Source organism: Lepisma saccharinum, chromosome 12 (genome assembly GCF_977018435.1).
Source record: "Lepisma saccharinum chromosome 12, izLepSacc3.1, whole genome shotgun sequence".
NCBI classification, from domain to species: domain Eukaryota; kingdom Metazoa; phylum Arthropoda; class Insecta; order Zygentoma; family Lepismatidae; genus Lepisma; species Lepisma saccharinum.
In genome coordinates, this window is record NC_139240.1 from 27,584,326 (window position 1) to 27,608,137 (window position 23,812).

At 40.3% G+C, this 23,812-nt stretch overlaps 1 protein-coding gene across 1 annotated transcript in view; it reads right to left on the reverse strand.

Moving 5' to 3' along the window:
- Nucleotides 1-23,472, reverse strand: part of LOC145996609 (uncharacterized) — a 39,152-nt gene extending 15,680 nt beyond the window's left edge. Inside the window, exons 1-3 of the mRNA XM_083133186.1 lie at nucleotides 22,617-23,472; nucleotides 15,604-15,780; nucleotides 12,780-12,954 (exon numbers count right to left, since the gene is read on the reverse strand). Of these exons, the coding sequence (XP_082989312.1) occupies nucleotides 12,780-12,954; nucleotides 15,604-15,780; nucleotides 22,617-22,799 (535 nt within the window). The 5' untranslated portion in view covers nucleotides 22,800-23,472. The remainder of the gene's footprint in view (nucleotides 1-12,779; nucleotides 12,955-15,603; nucleotides 15,781-22,616) is intronic.
- Between the last annotated feature and the right edge of the window lie 340 nt (nucleotides 23,473-23,812).

The following is a 23,812-nucleotide window of genomic DNA, read 5'->3' on the forward strand; positions in this document are numbered from 1 at the left end:
TCAGTCTGATTTCAACGAAACTTTGCAGAGTTGTAGGGATATATTACCGCTACATACTACATTTTTATATTCACTTCGGTCTATTGGGCAGGGGGGGGGGGGGTACAGTATGTCAACTTTAAAAAAAAATCAACTTTCTTCTTCCTCTTCTTCGTTTAACACTAATTTTCAGGAGGCAAAATGTATAAACTTTACCTCCGCTAAAAGCCCTGTCTTTAAGAAATGAAACAAAACAAATCTCATCTGTCTAGGACAATTAGTTCTTGAGTTAAGTTTTTTTTTGTGTACTTGGCAGCAGTACCATCGCAATAATTAAAGCTATGCCTTTCCAATGGAAAATCAAATTGATTAGGGTAGGAGAAAAACACTTGTTAGCTTTGTTTGGACTCATAAGGTCACACTAATATGGTCCACTATACTCACAGTAGCTCCAGACGCCAGAGCCTCGTTAAGTCCCGCAGTCGAATCTAGTCAAATCGTACACAAAACATATACTGTATCAGAGGTGTGGCGTGCTTGTAACCGGTGTTACCGCAGGTAACAGCAAAATGTAAAGAAATTAAAAAGTTTCTTCTCGATAAAATAACAACATTGTTAAATAAGTTAACCGACAGCGTTGCAGTTGAGTGTATCTTGCAGAGGACATTTTTTCTGCAGCCGACTAAAGCGAAGAGACAGGCTGTTCCACTACCCTCAAGAGGCAACAAGAGGAAAGGGTGCCCGCCAATGCAAGGGAACAGCGGGGAAAGACTTGGAGGCAAGTGTGCTAGGGGGTTATTCATATCCCTGTTTAGGGGCCCTGTTGCCGCTGCGGCTTACCGGATCAGCAAGTGTTGTCACATTGGATTTCTGAAAAATGAGCAAAATTCCACGTAAAACAGGAATACTATTTCTCTGAACAACAAGAGCTAGACTGCAAAGCCAAAGCTGGATTTAACTACAACTGAGACCGTTTAGTAATAGACGAAAATATAAGTACTTTCGATTCGTGATTTGGACAAACCTTGCTCCAAAAAACTAAGTTGGCAACAGTAGTACGTACATCTGGACTTTCTCCCACTGCTGGAGGGGGGAATTCTGACGTCTGCTCACCGCAGAAACGTCAAACTGACCCGAATGTGTGGTTCTTCTTCCCCTTTCCACCTCTTTGCAAAGAAACAGAGATGGCTGACAAGGCTCGACTACTATTCACTGGATTTTCGCAGTAACTCTCCCATGAGTGGTAGTTCTTTCTAGGAGTGATTGTGGCTAAATAAATCATTGAGCGGATTGAAAAAAAAAAGAACAAAAATCCAGATCAAAGGCATGTTTCTTTTTTTTTTGAAGGGGGGGGGGGGGGCTGGTAGGGTGGAGATGATAACATCAGATGGCCGGTAACACTTTTGAAAAAGTCACGCCACACCACTGTACTGTATATATGCCTTCTGCAGTGCAACAGCACACTGCACAATTAAGGGGTTAACATAAACCAAGTCACAAGCCTTCTTAAAAATAGATCCTTATCTGTGTGTTACATACATTGTTATTTAGCCCATGAATACATTGGTAGTAGCTGTACAGCTCATAATATAAGGATCCACAACTTAAATATAGCAGCTACATTGAGTGGTATGGATTTATTACATGCACTATATTCAAATGTGCAAGATTTCTGCACAGTTGCCGTTCAATCAATCAATAGAATTTCTAAACCATGTATATTTGTATGCTTTGCTCTTACAGCAGGCAGAGAATAGGTGATAAAGATCCAGAAGAATCTATGGGGCACTTTCATAATTTTTAAGTCCACTTTATGCACAAGAAGGCTAATTTGAAAAGGATCTACGTTTAAAAGTTGGATTTGAAGTAATGTGTTCCTAGATGATAACCATATCCAGTTTGCTGTAGAGACGGCTTCATAAAATATCGATATCTTCCAGTGGGAATTTACCCTACACTTATAGATAGCGACCTTGATTTTTTCCAACAAAGAATGTTAATTGATGCAAAAAGTGCAGTGGCATGTTCTGAAAATATTTTTCATACATTCACAGTGATCAGAACGCTACATTTTAAAAGTAGCTCCACTACAGCTACAGCTACTCTTCCAAAATGTAGCTTCGCTACAGCTACATTTACCTAAAAGTAGCTCGCTACTCTACTCCTGTTCGCTACTCGCTACTTCGCTACTTGAATTGAATTGAATTGAGTTAAAATTTCTGGGTGCGTCGGCACTTAAGGCCATTTCGCACCCTTCTATGTATACGGGGAAATGTCCCCTTATCTAAAATTCTGACTTAATTTTAAAAAAGGGGTGTAGATAGCCCCTTGGGAAAAACTAAAAGTGCAAGGTTGTAAAAAGACCTGCACGAGACAAACACAACACATTAAAAAGTCAGAATAAACTAAAAACCTCCTTACAGATGGTGGAAGAGTCCAGCTCTTTGCAAAAAAACTAAAAACATGTGATAAAATACTGCTGTCATCACCCAAGAGGGATGACAAACAGCCGGAAAGGTTAAAAGTCTGCCGGAGGTAAGCAAGATAGACACATTCAACGAGAATGTGTCGGATGCTTAAAATAACATTACAGGTACGACACAACGGAGGGTCCAGCCCTTGCAGTAGGTGACCATGCGTGAGACGGCTCTGTCCTATACACAGGCGGGTAAGAATAACATCTTCTCGCCGAGAGGGACGAGACGAGGAACGCCAAACACCTATGGTGGGCTTAACAGCGTGAAGCTTGTTCCCCGTTTCCACATCCCACTCGGTCTGCCAAGTGTCAAGAAGGCGAGAACGGAACACATTCTGCAGGTCGCTAGCTGGCAAAAGGTGGACGAGAACATCGCCGTCTGCATCAGCAGACTTGGCGGCAGCATCAGCTGCTTCGTTCCCTATGCCCACGTGGCTAGGGACCCAACAGAAGTGTACATCGCATTGGCAGATAAGGACACAAGCCGTCTGAATTTGCGTTGCCCTACCGGATGCCGGGAATACGGCGAATCCAGAGATTGCAACACGCTGGTCGAATCACAGCACACAAGGACTTCTTCAGACCATTGACGTCTGCAAAGTCCAGTGCCTTTAGAATGGCGTACAACTCTGCCGTATAGATGGAACAGGCAGGATGTAGCAAGTAACTGGAACTTTGAGAGTCTAGGACGAAGGCGCAACCAACTGATTCGAATGTCTTGGACCCATCCGTGTAAAACACATTAAAATTGGGGTGCTTCGCACGAAGTTCTAAAAACCGTTGCTGGTATACAACCATTGGTGTCTCTGACTTTGGAAGAGCAGTCAGAGAAAATCGATAGAAGGTGCAGGAAACTCCCAGGTAGGGAGAGGCGAAATGAGTGCAGAGACGCCAGGAAGATCACTGTCAACACCAAATGCTGACAGGATCTCGTCTGCACGAACACCAAATGGTCTAGTGACACTAGGGTGGAGCCGATACCTTGCCAGCCTACCCTCGTCTGAGATGGTGTGGAATGAAGGATGTGAAGGCATCGAGCGAAGATGGAGGAAGTAGTTAACTACCAGCCGCTGTCTTCGCAGAGACAGCGACGGCTCAGATGCTTCTACATACAAACTGGCGACTGGACTGGTCCGAAAGGCACCAGTGCAAACACGTATACCAGCATGGTGGACAGTGTCTAGGATGCGAAGTCTAGATGGGCGAGCAGAAGAATACACAACACATCCATAATCTAGCTTCGACCTGATGAGAGCACGGTACAGGAGAAGCAATACCGTCTTATCAGCACCCCAAGAAGTATGAGATAAAACGCGTAAAAAGGTTGAGAACTCGAAGACAAGAGAACTTTAACTGGCGAAGGTGAGGGAGCCATGTTAATTTCTTATCGAAAATGAGGCCCAGGAAGCGGACCTCATTCACGAAGCACAGGGGAGACTTCCCCATGTACAGGTCAGGATCTAAATGACATGTACGCTGACGACAAAAGTGAACACACACGGATTTCTCGGATGAGAGGGTGAAACCTGTTTGGGAGGACCACTCAACCAAACGGTTTATCGTCAGTTGGAGTTGACGAGAAGCTGACGCGAGATTCCGTGAGCGACAAAAGATCGTGAGGTCGTCGACATAGAGGAGGCCATGTACAGGGGAAAGAATGTTTGCCATAACACTGTTTACTGCTATGGCAAACAGAGTCACACTAAGTACGCTGCCCTGCGGGACACCGTTCTCTTCTTCGTGAAGATCCAAAAAGGAGTTCCCAACACGTACGCGGAAAAAGCGATCTGATAAAAAATTTTCAATAAAGTATGCCATATGGCCACGCACACCCCAAGAATGGAGCTGCTTTAGGATGCCAAAGCGCCACGTTGTGTCATATGCCTTTTGGAGATCAAAGAAAACTGCAACTAAATGTTCCTTGTTGAGGAATGCATCCTGAATATGTGTTTCCAGCTGAACCAGATGGTCCAGTGTGGAACGGTTGGAGCGAAAACCACATTGAAAATTACTTATCAATGAGTTTTCCTCCAAAAACCAGGTGAGACGCTTGTTGATCATGCGTTCCATCAACTTGCACACACAGCTAGTTAAGGCAATAGGCCTATAACTCGAGGCTGCGGTGCGTTGTTTACCTGGTTTCAGGATGGGAACAATAATAGCTTCTTTCCAGGAAGTGGGGAAAGAGTCCTCCAACCAAAGCCTGTTGAATACCGCCAAAAGGAAGTGTTTGGCTCCAATGGGCAGATGACGAAGCATCTCATAGTGGATCTTGTCCACTCCAGGAGCTGTATTCTTAGAATCTCGAAGCGCCTGATCGAACTCCCGTTCAGTGAATGGAGAGTTGTATGGCTCGGTGTTATGACTTCGAAAAATTAGAGGGCGTCGTTCCTGATGGTCCTTCGCACGGCGGAAACGTGGTTCATAATTTTCAGAGCTAGATGCATCAGAAAACTGCGTGGCCAAGATATTAGCTATGTCTCCGGAATCAGTGTACAACGTCCCATCGTGCTCCAGAGCGCTCAGAGGAGTAGATGCACCCCCGTGGATGCGACGTACTTTGGTCCAAATGGCTTTCAACGAAGCCTGCTTCGTCAGAGAAGACACGTATTGGACCCAGCACGCCTTCTTACTGGCTCGAATAAGCCGACGGGCACGGGCACGCTTAATGCGGAACTGCTCGAGGTTTGCGGCAGTGTGGTTCCTATTGAATCGATCTAGGGCATGATTGCGGTCCTTGATGGCTGCACTGATCTCCGCAGTCCACCAGGGGACTGGGCGTCGCCTCGCAGGTCCACTGGGATGTGGAATGGAGGTGCGTGCAGCATCATGCACTCTTGACACAAATATATCTAAGGCGTCGATGGCTGGCAAAATCGACGCTAGATCGACTTCAATGTCCACTGCACGCTCGAAGGCACCCCAGTCGGCCCGACTGAGATGCCAGTGAGGGTGTTGTTCACGTGAGTGCTGAAGATGTTCGAAAGTTAGAAGCAGTGGGAAGTGATCACTCCCACAGAGATCAGGGTGAACGCTCCAAGATGTGGTAGGAGCAAGGCTGGGACTGCAGAAGGACAAGTCCAACGCAGAGTGTGTGCCTGAGGAAGGACTGAAATATGTGGGAGTCCCATCATTCAGCATCGTTAAACCTGACGCCTCACGGAATTTATCTATAATTTGACCCCGGGGCTCTGTACGAACGGAGCCCCACAAACGATGGTAGGAATTAAAATCGCCCAGAAGAACTACAGGAAACGGAAGTTGCTCGAATATAGAAAGGAGGTCCTCAAGCGAGAATCGCTCCTCCCTTGTGATGTAGACACTGCAAACGGATATTGGCTGTGGTAGATGGACCCGCACGGCGACAGCTTGGAGGGGGGTGGTGAGAAAGATTGGTGTTGAGTGGATGTTATCTCGAACACCCATTGCAACACCACCGTGTGCACGACGACCCTCAGGAAGCTTGTAGGTGCGGTAAAGCATGTATCTGTTTAGAATCACTGATTCATTTGGACGAAAATGTGTCTCTTGGAGACATATGATGGCAGGGTCAAATTCAGATATTAGAATTTGCAGTTCCTCGAGATGTGTACGGAAACCGTTAAGGTTCCATTGGAGACAATAAGCCATAGCTGGAGGTATGGTTGTTACCTTTTAAGGCGTACTTTATTTCTAGGCCCTGTCACCTTGATAAATTCTTCATCTGCGGCTTCGTCCTGTATCATGTCCTCGGGTAAGGACACAGAGGGCGAAGGGGATGAAGAAGGGGGAGTGGGGGCAGGTGCTTTGAGCGCCCGCCGGGCAGCCTTCAGCTGCGCCTTAAGTTTCAGGGTGGTGGCTGCCACCCTGACTGGAGAACTAGTAGACTTCAGAAAATATTCCCTTGTATGCACCTGCTTGAACTTCCTCTCTGTGGAGCGAGGAGTGGTTGCTGTTTTCCTCGAAGCAGGGCGGGCTACTACGGGAATCGTTGGTGTTTGAGTTGACACGTCGCTGGTTTGTACACCCACACTGCGGCGGGTAAGAGCAGCTGCAGCAACTGTAGCGAATGGCACAGGTAAAGTGGTGCGTATACTTTCCCGGAGACGTTGTTTTGCTATGCCAGCAGAGATTTTCTCTGTGACGACCAACTCTCTGATTTTCTTCTCTTGTTGGAAAGAGGGGCAGTCACGATGCCAGACTGGGTGCTCGCCTTGGCAATTAATGCATTTGGGACCAGAAGAACAAGGTTCGGTCCCATGATCAGGCAGACTACACTTACCACAAAGGGCGGTAGTGGCCTTGCAGGAAGGCTGAGTGTGCCCAAAATGCTGGCATTTGAAACATCGCATCGGGTTAGGGATGTATGGTCGGACTTTTAGTCTCAAATATCCAGCCCGTACAATATCTGGGAGAGTGGTCGTTTGGAACGTTAATATAATAGAAGCAGTTGGCACAAGTTCTCCGGATTTTCGCGTCTTGATTCGCTGCACTGCGGTGACATGTTGGTATGAGAGTGCTTCAAGGATTTCTTCCTCCTCAGCATTTAGCAGATCCCAGTGGCGAATCACACCTTTACTACTGTTAAGTTGACGATGGGGTTCAACATTAACAGTGAAATGGCCCAAAGATCGTAACTTTAAAAGGTTGTTGGTCTGGCAATCTGTGCTGGTCTGGATAAGTAGACTCCCGTTTCTCAGCTTCTTTATTTCTGGAACATCGGAACCAGCGGCGTAGTCCAGCTTTTTCTTGATAAGGAATGGTGACAAGTCCTTTAATGTAGCAGCTCCGTGTTTCTTTGTTGTTGCAGAAACATCGTTACTATCGGTCTTCTCAACAATACTGATAACAAGGTAACGTGGCACGTTACTTGTCTTTTCCACTAATTGGAGCGGGCTCGAAGGCCGCGCTCGTTTTGGGGGTTTCCCCCCGTTTGAGATGTTTTTGTACCCATATACAAAATGTGTGTATTGTGGAGGGTCCATAAATTGTCGCCTCGACATGCCCTGTATGCCGAGGAAGGCCTACCCCCAAAAATGGAGGCTACTCGAGGACCAAACCGAAATCCCCGAGGCCACGTTCGCGACTGCACCTACCCCTGCAGCCAACACTGTCCCATCGGCACGTGCAACTCACACCTTGGGATAGGGGTTTTTTATCGAGGTTGTCTCCTCTAGCAGGACCCTTAGTTATAGGGAGGTCAAAGATATGGAGACGAATGACGTGATGCAATGGTGAAAACGTGAGATATGGATGTGAAGAATGAGTGAAATGATGAGATGAAAATGACCTCCCTACCTTACTTAATAGGGAGGTCAAAGATATGGAGATGAATGACGTGATGGAATGGTGAAAAACGTGAAGTATGGATGTGAATAATGGGTGAAATGATGTGATGAAAATGGCCTCCCTACTAAGCCCCCTCGCGCTGTCAAGGCAGTCCTACATGGAGGGGGTACTTCGCTACTTTTTGCGCTACTTTTGCATAAAAAAATGAAAACCATATGGGTATTAAAAAATGCCCTACTACTGGTAGGTAGATTCTGTTATTTATTATCATGATTCCAGTCATTCCAAAATTTTGATAGCAGTGTTACTTCAGTTACTTATTTTTACTAAAGTTTGTGAGAATACCAAACCTATGCAAGTGGCATATCAATTCAAATTTGATATATGAATATTGCAATTAGGGTGTTACCCAATTTAATTATTACAACTATACACACATAATTTTTTTTAGGATTACATATTTATGTTCACATCAACATACTTTTCTTGAGAATAAATATTTCATTTTTTATAGACTGATATGAAGTCATCATTTTGAATGAAAAGTACCTGGAGCCCTTTGACTACAAAAGGGCCCCAGGTTCGATACCCAGCGGAGGCACATAGTGGTTAGGATAAAGTCTTGAGCAGCTTATCTATGCATAAAATGGACTAAAAACAAAAACTAGGAAAGACGCCAAGTTGGGAGGATGAGATCCTCCTGCTCCTCCATTTCCCGCACTGCTCATCATTCATCATTCTTCCTCGTTCTCACAATTAGCCGAAAGTGGCGGAAAGCGATTATAGATAAGAGAATAATTAAATAAACCATTCATCCTCATTGTCTTGATTGAGAGAAGTGGAAGAATAGATGAGGAGGTAAACAGAAGAGGACAAATGGGTGGTGGACTATATCAAAGCGTTTGAAGATTAATATGGAACAGGGATGTACCTATGAAATGCAAGAAGGTAATATATAACACATACTATGTGCCAATAATTTCGTATGGAGCAGATATTTGGACAATGACATAGAGAGACAAAGAAAATATGCAGGCAGTGGATATTAAATTTTTAAGGAGTCTTTTGAGGAAGACTACAAGAGATAGAATAAGAAATGAGGAGATCCGACAGACAGTGGGTGTAGTGAAGCTTCAGGACAGAATAGATCAGGCACAGATGAGATGGTTTGGACACATGAAGAGGATGGATGCAGAAAGACTACCAGTAAGAGCTTACAATGCACAAGGAGTGGGAATAAGGCCAAGGGGGAGACCAAGATGTCGGTGGAAAGAGCAGATAGTGGAGAGTGTTAGGAGAAGAGGACAAGATTGGATCACCTTGAAAAGAGAGGAATGGTGAAAAACCAGGAAAAAATGGAGAGGCTTGACTTCTATGCCGAACCAGCTTGAGGCAGGAAACAGCGAAGGATGATGATGATGATGTCATGATTATCAAAAGTTACAGAAAAGTGACGTAAAAGTAGGAGAAATACATAAATTTGAAAACTATGTATATTAACTAAAGAAAATTGTCGTTTCTGCAGGAAAGTCAATAACTCGTACATACTTTTTGCATTATGAAAAAAATATTGAGGAAACTGTCGTGTCAACCTGAGTGTTCTCAACGTATTGTAATTTTAAAATTTGTGAACAAAATACTATCCCAAAATAATTGTAATTCCAGAAACTCTATTATTCTTGTAACAATAATTTCTTGCTGGTGAGATCCTATATACTGACGATGATCAATGCTGTTAACATACTGAGCCATTTATTGCTGGCACTATTCCCTTTTCAGTGCAGTGGAAAATCCATCGCTCGTTTTTGCTCTGCAAGTTGTGTCTTACACAGCAATTAATGACATGAATATCCACAGGATTTGTTCCGAGGGTGATGCAAACGAGGCACTTTTTCCAGTGGTGCAGCAATCGAGGCATGTTTCTCCCCAAAATAGCAATGCAGCTAAAGAAACGTAGCTGTTAGCCGGAATATATTCATATACACGTATGTCAGTTAGTTATCTGGATATATGAATTATTCAGATACTAATTAAATAAATTACGCAGACATCTATAATCTACAATCTAGATAATCTGTATCTCCATGTAATAGACTGTCTTTATGAACCTCCTGCAAAATTAAGGGTTATTGTCGATTTTTCTGACGCTGTTGCCACATTCAAAATTCACCTCAAAATGCTGAGAAAAAATGTAGCTGTAGCGAAATTTTTGCTACAACTACAGGAATTTTGTAGCTTCGCTACCGCTACAACTACAATTTTCAAATTGTAGCGTCAGTACAGCTACAGCTACAAATTTTGTAGCTAGCTACAGTAGCGACGCTACAAGTAGCTCGCTACTTCTGACCACTGTACATTCATAATCACGACATAATGCAAATTTGGCATAAAATGAAAATTGTGACCTTTTCATGAAATTTATGCTTGCATAAAATGCACGTTTTCCAAAATTTTATGCAAAAGGAACTATGGTATGGTTCATGTTAAACATGGAATAATTCCAACAACTACATGAAACCATGCATACATGGGTGTTTCAACATGATTTTTCACCTTCTGTCAGAACGTTTTACATCACTGAGCAAAGTGGAAGGGTTCTGATGGGAGATTGAGTGTTCACCTACCATAACATTTGTATTTATTGTGTGAGAACTAATGGAAAATAACTTCCAGAAAAATCATTTACAATGTATGAAACTGTCGCGAAGAGTAGGCCAGTGACCTAGTTTAAAAGCACAATGAAAGTCTATCTAATGTTAGGTATATTTGGCAGAAAAATGAGCTGAAGTAAAAATGAGAATTTTTGGAAAATGACACCAAGAAGTGAACCAGTGATCACTATAGGACCATGATAAAATTAAAGTATAATTTCCGGTTTTCAAGGTGAAGTTTCCAAAAATTCAAGGGTACAAGCAGATGTTTTCCCTATTTCAACCTTATGTATTACCACCTCACCACCCACACACATACATACACAAATATGAAGGAGTGTTGTGTACCACCAACACCACACAACCAACACCCCCCCTGCCCATAAATGCAACCGCCCCAGGTGCAAGACCTGCCCCATCCTCATTACCTCTCACACCCTCCAAGACACGGCCACTGGCAAATTTACCCTCCATCCCAAGGGGACCTGCCACACCTCAAACCTAATCTACATCCTCACCTGCAACATCTGTGATGATTTTTACCTGGGGGAAACATCTACTGCCCTCAACCTCCGCATCAATAACCACAGCTCCTCCACCCACAACCTGGACTTCACTGTCGCCGTCCACACCAACCACCATCCCTCTCAACCAGCCAACACCTCTGTTCGGAAAAGATGGGAGAGGGCCTATATATCGGCCATGAGTGCAACCACTCCACCTGGCCTGAACAAGGCCAACCAGTAACGTCCCTACCTTAACCCATCTCATCCCACCCTCCATCCCAACCCATCCTGCCCACTCACAGTTTCCGACGAGCCTGGTGACGAAAGTGTTTTTTTTTTGTTTTTTTTCATTCTACGCACCGCTTCTTCTTCGATGGGGACCTGGCAACTCTGCAGGGCCCCAACTTCCGGTTCCATCTCTTCCTCCTCACACCGATGATGCTACGAAGTTAGCGAAAATTTTGAATTTTTCTACTGTCCGGTGAGTGTTTCCTTTTACCTTCTTTGATTTTTATATATATATAATTTAAGATGTGTAGTTTACATTTCGCATACTCAGACTAGAAATGCATTTACAAATGTCACAAATGTTACGGGATATAGTAATCTACGAAAAATTGTTATTTGTATAACAATTTCAAATTTACCTAATCAACTTCAAGATATCTTGCAATAATCTTCCATATGTCAGATAGATTGGTCTGCAAAGGACACTAACAAATTAATCGGATTGAGAGAATTCCGTTTAATTTTCCACGTAGCTTTCTTTTCCTTCCTTGGTAAAAATAAGGGCTAAACTGTGAAAAACTTGCGTCAGGGCATTAATAAATATGAATAAATTGAATGGGTTAATAAAAGTTGCAATTTTTCATGTCTACGGAAAAAAATTCAAGCAGAATTCATGCATAATTCCCCGAAGCCAATAATTCACGCATAATTCCCAGAATTCAAGGAATTCCTGGTGATTCTTTCTCTAATCACCATAAATTCAGATCCCCATAAGTCATGGCAACTATTTATTTTCATGAGAATGTGGGATTGGCACGAAAATCTGAAATACAGTGGAACCCCGATTTTATGTTCCTGGATTTTAAATTTTCCCGCATTATACATTCAATTTTGATGGCCCCAACATAGTAAGAAATTTTCCTCGATTTTACATTTTCCCGTATTTTAAGTTTTTTTCAGCTTGATCCCTTGAAAAACGTAAAATCAATGTTTCACTGTATACAAATGGAAGGGGGACAGTGTATGATACTGTGGAAAGTATGAACAGCGCAGATCATGTGTACCAGGTGTAGGATAGGGAAGCGAGCAAACATCCTGAAAGATAGCATCGTTCCATATGTGTTTACATGTCAGAGAGCATATATTAGCATTACAGGAACAAAATAGGTGCATACTAGGTACAGTAGGGCACTATTCCCCACAGTTTCCACAAGCTTCCTGTGGAATTTCTTCCCCCAAAGAATGAGTATTTTGATACACAAACACTGTTCATGCCGTGGCACAGCAGTTAGCTCAACAATGAATTACCTCTGCCCTGTGTACGATCACTGTTCATCACACTGACATCTAGTGACATGTCCACATACTAAGGATATCATGTTCTTCGGGACATTTGATCATATTGTGGTACCATAGTTTATCTTTGAGAAAAAAATATAGTTGCCATGACCTATGCCCCAGGGCTTGTATTTAGCATTGCTTTTCTGCTACATATTGACAGGGTACACATGATACCCCGCCAGGGGACAAGAATTGAGATATCGACAGATAGTGCAACCATAATATGGATACATTAGGTCAGCAAGAAAAAAGTGAAAAATATTGAAAAATTTGAAGAAAAAAAAACCACCTAAAAATCGTCCCTACTGATAGTATTGAACACTCACATACCTGGCTTCTTTATGGTGTTATATGCTTCCATCTGTGATGGCACTGGTTCCAAGGGTTCGAGGAAAATTTCCTTAGAGTCCTGCCTTGGAGGAGGAGCAATGTCCTGACTGTGATGATCCACCGAGGAATCCACGATGAAAACATCCAGATTGATGGACTGAGAAACCTCATGAGACTGTAAAAGCATACAAAATAATTGATAAAACACGCAACAGAGCTCCCTGCTGATATCAACTGTCTGCCCAGTTTAGAGTTATATTTCGATATTATTTACATGCAGCTCTGATACACTAGAAGGATGAAACAATAGTTACTCAGAATTAACATTATCTACTGTTTCTAGCATGAGGGAAACATTATATTTTAATGTTAGACTCGGACATTATCTTTCTCATCAGCTTTTGAAGTAAAAATTCAATTTCTTGAAGACTGACCATTAATAGTTAAAGCAATAACATTTTGTTAAAGTCATGACAATCCCACACATGGGAAAAAGTGAACATTTTATGCCATGTCAAAACTGTAACATTAACCCTTAGATGAGCAAGCTGTTTTCCTGGGTGTTTGTACGAATTACCAGTGTATTTTTAATGGGAAATTTAAAATTCTGCAATGTTTTTAATGAAATTTTATGAACAGTGGGGTTAAAAAGCATACCTCATTTTGTTCACTATAAGCCTATGGTAACAAACAATACCTTATCGAGTAGAAGAAGAAGAAAAAAGCAATCAGCCCCCATAGAGGCAATGAGAGAGGTAGTTCAAAATGGTACCAACATGTTTCAAATATGTGTTCCAGTCATGCTGCAAAAATTAGACAATTGTTATTGATACTTTCAGAATTAAAGAACAAAACAATATTTTGAATATCTGTGAAAAAACAGTGAAAAAAAAGGGGGAAGATTTTTCTATGACAGAAAATACAATATAGCCAGAAAAAAAATTCAATTCACTAATTACTAACGACATACCTCAAGGAACATGTATCTCCAAACATTATCTGAGATGTAGTATGCTTCAAAAGCAACATATTACATGAAGACACTGGTTGTTACAAATATGTACTAGCTGGGCATTGGTGAACATATCTGCTTGGTTCACATTTGTATCAGCTGGGTAAGGGGTAAGTCAGATTGACTCTCCGTCATGATATTCATGAGTTCATTAACTAATTTTATTTTCAATACTAAATTCAAAATGCTAGAAAACTGCTATGTAATTACTAGCGCTAGGAAGTTGAATCTTTTTCTGGGCCTTGAAGACAATATTAATCCTGATAGCTGTCTGCTTCCCTTCTGTTAGAACCAAGAAATCTTTCTCTTTCCTCCGCTTCTTTAGGTTTCCTTTTGCTACTTCCCTGTTGTTTTGTGAATTTTACATGCATTTGCTAACTAATGTGGTCTTTTTAGCAAGTATGCCAGTAATGAAAATAATTGTCAATGCAAAAGTACAATACTATTTTAACTGAAATCTTTCTCAATGTATTAAATAATTAATTTAATTGGTAAATTTATTTTTCCTCGAGCAAACTTAAAATACTTCGAGTGAAGCATATTTTGAGGTTTCTTGCTGGCCAATATTAACGCTTTAACCTGTTGTTTTAAATTAAAATTAGTCACAACATAAAAAAAATTATAATCGGATGTACGCAAAACAGAACTGTATTTTCAGGTGTTGACTGACTACTGTATTGTGCAAGGCCAACTCTGGAAGGAGGTGAATGACACAGAAAAACCTTGTGATGCATTTTATGTAACCTTGAAGATAAAATAAGGTGGTAGTATAAACCAACAAATAATGGGTTTTATCAAATTGTTAAACCACTCTCTTGTAATTAATGAAAAAAAATTGTTTTAATCAGGGCTCGAAAAATCTCGGTTGCCATGGCAACTAAAAATTTCAGACTGGCGACTGTGTTCTTTTGCTGTAATATTGCTGTTTTTAAGTTTGCATGTACAATATTTTGAAGAATCTAAGTTCAAATTGCAGTACAGCATAAGTTAGCAAATTATTTTTTTGTCAACGTTGTGAACATTCCATACAATCAGTAACAATCACAACCCCCCATTTCCAGCTTTCTCACATGATTTTGCGATGTTTCTTATAGATTGATTGATTTGCTTTATTTTACTTCGATGTTTGGGCCACTTTTGGCTAATTTGCAAAGATGATCTTTGATGATATGATATGATGAAATTGATGACCTAACACTCGTAAACATCCATGCCCACGTTGGGCTGATTCGAACCCGGGACTCTTGGTGTCATAGCACTCTGCCACGGGGACCGTCTCAGCTTCTTATAGTATCCACAATTGCTAGGTGGTTTCCTGGCGCCTGATTTTCAGAGCTGGCACCTAGATGTGAAGAAGATTTTTCGATCACTGGCTTTAATTTCAAAGCCAAAAATTACTTTTCAGGTCATTTTTTAATAATTTTAAGGTCACTCTACACAACATTTTAAAATATTTTTTAGGACACCAACTTCCGTGCACTAGTAATTACAAAATGCCTGCCTTCCTTTCAGTAGGGGTCTCTACCTACCCAACCAGACAAACAGTGAAAATGGCAGCTGGTGGAGGTCTTTCCACTCTGGGTAGTCACACTGAGACATGACAAAGTTGCCTATGAAGTGCGATTCCAATAAGACAATAAATGTTAAATAAATGATTTAAAACTTATAAAAGCTGTAAGATATTTTACTGCTAGACTAGCTACCTCTCGGTGCACGGCACTAGTTCTTCAAAATTAATGATTAATCTCATACAAGCTTAGTTAGAAAAAACGACTAGTGATATACAAGGTAACACTGGTCTGTGCAACATACCTGAACCTGGTCTTCAACTTTCACTTCTATCTGCGAGCTCCTTTTGATTATATTGAGAATTCTGCTCTGAATGTCACTCAGTTTTATTTCTGCTGGCTGCCCATTTGGGCCTTTCTTCTTTGAGGGAACAATACCTGCTGCCTTTTCCCTGCTGGCACTCTTCAGGTCAGACCAACACTGCAATCAAGTCATAATTAGGCAGTTCTCTGTGTAAAAATAATCATAAACACACACTTAAATAAACCGTGCAAATTATTTTGGAAGTTATGCAAAATTTGAAGTTTACATTGATTTTGTAGTACCAATATTATGAAAAAACTGACAGGTATTCTTATATTCTGAGGTATTTTTTTAATATTTAAAAGCAATAAATCTGGCAAATTGATGATCATAATTGGAGTGGAAAACTAACCCACTAATATTAATCAATATTTTGAACAACTTTTAATTGTGACAATTTTCAAGCATCAGCAAGCCCATAGCTAGATGGGGGTTAGCTGGGGCAACTGCCTTCCCTGGGAGCATACTCTGGCCCCTTGTGAAAAATACAGAACACATTCCTACCTGGAATTCTCACTAATCTTAACAATTTTATTCTGTATTACTCTAGCAACAAAACAAATACACTTATTGATTTTGTGATTTATTAAGGTGTGTGGGATTCCGAATAATGTCATACCAGGATTGGGGGAGCAAAATTCCCTTCGAGATTCAGACTTCGGGAAATGATTTTACAATTTTCAGTATCTAGAACAGTTGCGACATTTTGAGTATTCTTGTATTAGAGGTGCCTAATCTGTTTGGATGTTGCTATGAAGTTTGAACTTAGTACTTTTACAAGTCTACCTTTTGGTAATAGTGATTCAACTGGTAGAGAGAGGGAGTGGATATTTGATTATTGTTTCTTTTCTTCAACTTCTAGCTAATCACGACAATGAGTGATGACGTAAAATTGATGAGGAGACACTCACAAAGTGCTGCAACCATAAGGGGGCAGGGGGCATTGTCCCCCCCAACCTTAAAATGAAGTCCAATCTAGGGGGACACACATCGAAGTAAAAAAACAAGACTAGCAGAATCTAAGAATGGCAGGACAAATGGATCCTCAAGATGGAATTAGTTTTCACGTGTTTCTTGCATTTTTCTTCCAGACGGCCAAGGGCACTTACAGGGGGACAATTGCCCCCTCAATTTTCAATTTTATACAAATAAAAATACATTTTATAAAATTTTGTAAATTTATACGTGTCATATGTACAAAAATAATTATGTTTGTCATTCAAAAATACAGCTTGTGAGCTTGTTTTCCATTATTAGCTGGAAATTGAACATCTTGGAAAATATTTCAAATCATTTGTTCAAACACAAATGCTTTAGCACAGACTTCTATCATCTTTTTGCGTGATTTACGACAATAATAACATCTTTGATGCTACTACCGTGCGTTCATTTCGATCTGCAGCCGAGAGATCGGGAGAAGCGTGGCGGGCGGCGCTGACGGAGATGCCGACATTTGCGGCCTGTAATGCCCGCTTATTTTTATAGACATATGCAGACATTTATATAAATATTGCAAAACGATCACTAACCTGTGTTATAACACGCAAAAGTTCTTCTGTAATTCATCCAATTTCTGCCCTTATATACACAAATAAATACGCTTTAGAAACGATGTTAAGAGCCACAGATAATAAAACATTTTAATCATAGTTTTGACCAGTAACGTCCTGCTTAAGTTTATATCCTTGAAAGAGTTTTGTGCCGATGGGGATTGTTTGGAGGTTTTGAATGTGCAACACTGTATCAAGATTACGCTGTAGAAGAAACCGTTAAAAGTCAATAGTGTTCGTGAGCTTCCTTGCAATCCGAAATCTCCGAGCTCGAGTTTTTTGTTCCTTCGCGACTAGATGAAGACAGAGTTGTAAATATAGTGGCGAGCAATGTAAACCAAGAGCGTGTTAATTTCGTACTGTGCGCAAGAGTGTTATTCTTGGTTACTTGCAGTTACTTGTTTGTGTTATTGTAGTGTGTATGTGTGACGTGTCAGTGAGACGATTGGAATGCCAGCCGCAAGATTCACGTTAGAACAAAGATTTTTTTATGTATGACACGTACCTACGTGAAAACAAACTCGTGTCGAGACGTGTGTAGGTAATTTGTACAGAAATTCCCATGCGTTTCAACTCCACACAGAGATACGGTTAGACATCTTGTCCTTAAATTACGAGAAACTGTATCGTTAAATTTTAAAACACCTAAGCAAAAACGACGGATTCTAACCGAAGCAAAACTCGATGATATTGGTGCAGCGTTAGAACGTTCTCCAAACAAACCTCTACGCCGTGTTTCACAAGAGGTGGGCGTGTCAAAATCATCGGCACATACAGTCACTAAGCTACTAAAATTAAAAGCACACTCTTATAACACAGGTTAGTGCTAGTTTTGCAATATTTATATAAATGTCTGCATATGTCCATAAAAATAAGCGGGCATTTCAGGCCGCAAATGTCGGCATATCCGTCAGTGCCGCCTGCCACGCTTCTCCCGATCTCTCGGCTGCCGATCGAAATGGACGCACGGTATTATTAGTACCACTACATTACTATTATTAGCATGTTTGTTCTGGTATTTGCCCCCCCCCCCCCCTTTACAAACAAAAATTTGTATTTGCGCCTCAGCTCACAAAGAACACTCACGCCCAGGCTCAAACCTGGGACCCCTGGCTTTGTAGTATGTTGTGTAACCATTCCACCATGGGGGTCGGCTAGTGAAAGATGTAGGACAGCTTACTGGGTCAAATTATTATCAAACATGATGAAAATGTGATAGCGTTTCAAATTTATTATTTCGGTTAGAAAGTGATAAAATTTGTAATTTGATACGGGTTACACTAGGTATCTTGTGGAGTGTAAATATCAATTTCAAATCTTATGAAACATTTCTCTTATGCAAAACAAAGCAAATATGATAAGCAACATTGGTGTGTGCATTTTATAAGGAAAAGGTAAGGATAACCTTGACTGTTGGCATGATATCGTTTCCATAGCATGTTATATATTGCTCTTAGAATTTTTAACGTCAGTAAAAGTAAATGCTATTTGCAACTGTGAAGCTATCAATGGGATTGCATACATTAAGGACAGAAGATTCCATATTTCATTTGCTTGTAACATCGAAAGAAGAATTGGACTAGCAAGTAGTTACTGAGAAAAGTTGTTTGCCTTGATGTCCAAGCGGCACCCAATGAATATAGGTTCAAGAAAATGACAAGTAGAAAAAAGCTGCAGTGAAATAAATACGATTGAAAAATATCTCCAATTATATCCTATTTATTTTATATTTATAATATTACACTCTGTCTGTAACAGACGTTGTATGTTAAAATACCTCAGGCACAACCTAATTTTTAGACAAATAATTCTGTCAACTCTTCTGCTGTAGAGTGGCTTCTGCTCAAAAAGTGGTGGTGATAAGCGACCCAGATGCCACGGGATGGGGTAAGACGAAGGAGGCCCCTAACATCGTTTGGTTTCGTAGCATAATCATTAAGGAATATATTTTTCATAATGTAAAGAAAATACAAAATTTCCTTCTATGAAACTTAATGATGACGCTGTAATCCAAGAAGTCATTGATCAATCAAGGGATTGCTATTTGTGTGTCGGGAATACACATGTATTTCAAGAATAAAATAATACAATACACACAATATTTTGCAAAATGATTAACGTATCCAATAAGCAAACATTGTCTGTAGTGATGCAAGAATCTCCCCTTTGAGGCAAATAGAATCTGTGGTACACTAAGGGACCCATGTTTTAATGTTTTAGCAAGTACAAAAAATGTATTACAAATTTTTACACAATTCATCAAAGTGTAGATAAAATGTAAGATATTATTTAATTAATTCAATTTTTCTTGCATAGCACAACACAATGGTGTTGTTGGATTTTCATTAGATTCCTTTGTGCATAAAAATCTTGCATAGTGGAAACTAGAGGGAAACATTATGAAGCACAATTTATAAAGGGCCCCTTTAATCAGTTCTGCAGGAAGGCCCAAAGCTGTTGGTACAGTCACGGACACTTCTGGGTTGCAGTGATCCTACTGAAAGTCAATGGAATCATTACAACCCAGAAGTGTCCATGACTGTACATATTAATCCTCTATTCACATTATCGACCTGTAAATATCAAGTAGATACAGTTCCGATCAGTCTATTTATGTTAAACTTTATCTTTGTATTATTTGGCAGTTCGGAAAGGTCGTTATCGAAATATTGTTATTTGATGTTGCTCGAACTTCTTTTGTTCCTTGGAGTTTCAAGATATCATTCCTTTCGTGTTACTTATCGTTTTTAGGGGAGGAGGGCAAGTGCCCTGTGTACCTTGCTATATCTGCCAATGCAACACAATATATTAAAAATTTGCTGCCTCTAGGATTGACTTTGCACCCCTACTAAGAATTCCTGGCTACGGGCCTCAGTATGAGTAAGAGTACCAGTATCAGTTCAAAATGGTACTGGCTCAGCTCTGGACAGACAGAATGCATCATATGGTGGTAAGTAGACGAAAGTTAGGCTTCAAGCCCAGCAATGGCAGAAATGGAAAGGAGTGGGGAGGCAGAGAGGTTGGACTGGTCAGGCAGGGGTCTTTGTCCCCTGATCTGGCCTCATCACTGAACAATTCTTTAAAAATTCTCCCTAGGAGTTAAGTCGGTAAAAGTTTATTATATCGGAGACACTTTTCTTCAAATTTACAGGAGAAACTACTCACTGAAATCAGTTTCTGTACCATTGTCGAAGTTCTTTGAGGTATTTTCATTTGCGGAAACTGAAAACTTCACCATAGAATGCTGCAGAACAAGAAATAATCACTTTTTATGTAAGGAACTTGCATTTTCTGTAAAGCGACAACATTATGCCGTTGTTTCCATTATGCAGATGGCACGAGAGTCGAAAGTCACGCGGTCTCACCAGTCTTTCCAGACGTGCCTTTTTTTCTTTTTCTAACTATGCTTACCTAACCTAACCCAACCTAACCTTGCCGGAAATGGTCCATGGGGCTATCGTGAATGGTTTTTGGGGCTATCCATCAATGGTTCGTGGGGCTATCGTGAATGGTTTTGGGGGCTATCCATCAATGGTTCGTAGGGCTATAGTGAATAATTTTGGGGTTATCTGTCAATGGTTTGTGGGGCTATCGTGATTTTTTTGGGGGGCTATCTGTCAATGGTTTGTGAAGACATAATGAACACGAAAGTAGGTATTTTTTGGTTAAGAAGGTTGAAACACTGCATACCCACTCCAAATCAACAAAACACAAGCACGCCGCACGATGATCCACAGCTGTATGCACCATATTGTATGTTCCGCAACGGAAGAAAGGACCCAAAAGAATTACTCGTAATGTGAAAAATCGATGTTATTTTTTTTACGAGAATTTTTTTATTTTTTTAACGATGCTTACCCAACCTAACCTAACCTTGCGGGAAATGGTCCGTGGGGCTACCGTGAATGTTTTTTGTGGCTATCCATCAATGGTTCATGGGGCTATCGTGAATGGTTTTGGTGGCTATAGTGAATAATTTTTGGGGCTATCCGTCAATGGTTTGTAGGGCTATCGTGAATGGTTTTTTGGCGCTATCCGTCAATGGTTTGTGATGACATAATGAACACGAAAGTAGGTATTTTGGTACTTGTTTACTATCCTTTGGACACATTTATTTATTTTTACAGAAGAAACTACGTACCGTAATAAGTTCCTGTAGCATTGTCGAACATCGGGAAGGTGTTTTGTGTGATGTGGGAATGTTTCATAGCTGAAATTCATGTTGTTCGTTGAAAATTAATTATCCGACGGAGAATAGCTAGCCCCACGAACCATTGGCGCGTGGATAGGTTAGTTCTGTTAGGTTAGGAAACATAAGTAAAATTTGGTGTCGTGTTAGTATCAGGATCTAGAAATTGGAAATAATTGTGAACCATTGGTGCTAGCCCCACGAACCATTATCACGTGGTTAGGTTAGTTCTGATAGGAAACATAGTTCAAATTTCATCAAAACAACGTTGATACACTTTCAGGAATGTTCCGCGAAGCAGATACGTAAGTACGAATGTCAAAAATTGACGAAACGAAAAAATTAGAGGTGTCCGAAGGACAGTAAATTTTTACCGGTATTTTTTGGCTAAAAAGGTTGAAAAACTGCATACCCACTCCAAATCAACAAAACACAAGCACGACGATCCACAGCTGTGCACGCCATATTGTATGTTCCGATGTTATTTTTTGTGTAAAAAGCATAATGGCACCTTCAACTATGTTCCGCAATACACAATTCGTAAGTACGAACGATGAGAAAAACAAAATATCCGATTGTAATGTGTCTCCGATATAATGAACTGTTACCAACGTTAAGTCTTTGCCTAGAATCTATGTAGCCTAACCACAGACCCTACACTTGCACATTACTGTGGGGCACTATTTTTTGGGGAATTACAGAGGAAAAACCCTTCTTTTCTTGCAGGAGTGAATACTGTCTACTAGAAACTAACCCTCTTGCTAATGCATGCCATATTCTGTCTTTCTCTGCTAGTAGCAATACAAATAAGCAATGCTTGCTTGCTTAAAAGACTAAACCAAATATAAATCCCAAGAGTTATGATTGTGTATTTCTGTTACTACTATTTACAATAAGTTACAACATGCTCCAGAGAATATCATATTAGTTTTTTAACACAAAATGAGAAGTATTTTGTGAATCGAAATGTGAATTAATTTTTAACTTTTGTAATCTATGTCCCTTTGTAGTGCACATCATCCTCAATATTTCAATGACATTCCTTTTAATATTCAAAAAGAAATACTAATACAAGTAGATGGTATCTCACAGCAGGTACATTGACCTTAACTGTAAAAAATAAACAAATCGAAATACAAGATAAAACTATAAATGCTCAAATAATTAGACAAAAAAGAATTAATGGTCTTTCAATAGGTGTATAAATGACTTACCCGCCTCCACTGTTTTTCAGACTTGACAGGACCATTGGAAGCATTCAATAATTCTACTAATTCTGCCCACAATTCTTCTTCCTTTTTACGATGTGCTTTTACTAATTTGCCAGATGCAAATTCCGGGTGATCTTCCATATATTCCACTATAATTTGCTTTTGAGTTTCTGTTACTTTTGGCATTTTTCTCGTTTTCTAGCTTGAAGAATTCACTTGTCAATCGTTGTATACCAAAGTAAACATTATTTGTTTCTACATTTCAAACACTTAATTACGACGTTTCCATCACGAATAAAAGTCAACACATATGAACCATAAATCAATTAACCAAAAAAAATTCAGCTCCGTACATATTTGTCAATCCGATCAATAAGAATCTGCAATTATGGCAATTGTACGGAAACAATGCAAAAGGATCGTCGAAACTTTCGCATAAACAGCAAATTTACTAATCCACTTTTGTCAAATACCGTATTTTACACTCGGCTTACATTACAACAGTTCTATATCTTTTTCTAGTCTTTGTGAATATTTGTAAGAAACACATTAAAATTAAAAACCCTGCATTGTTAACTACTGCCGGCAAATAGCTGGGTGTTGTGAGGGAACAACGCACTATAATGATAAATTTAAGGTTCTTAGGCTCTCATTATTTTACGTTACATTATGAGTTGAATTTATAAATAAAATAATTGCAAATGTACTGCTGTACCAACTTCGGCTCTATTTTTTTTCCAGTTGCAACTACTATTATTCGGTAAAATTTCTAGACGCTCAGCTGGAAGACATTTCGGTGCATCCAGATGGTTCAATTAGTACGAACAGGATTGAATGCTGAAAGTAGCACAAATCTTTGGTTTGCGAACGTACCCATTCCATTAGTTTTTCGTATATCGTAGAATGCTGAAATCGACATTTTTACGCATCGACCCACTAAGGTTGTATGGTTTACATTCGTTTTTTGCTATCTGTACACATTAAAAAGTGAGTAAATGCGAAAAGATGAAACAACGTTCAAGTTGTTTCTTTTTTTGGTGGATAACATGGCAACTGTTGTCTTCGAACCAGTGGCGTGCGGTGCTAAATCAGGCAGGGGAACAGGTGACATGCACTTGGCCCCTCCCCTCCCATACCTATCGTAATATAATACAGTAGACCAAGTAAAATTCAACCCTTGTTCAAATGAACCAAATAAA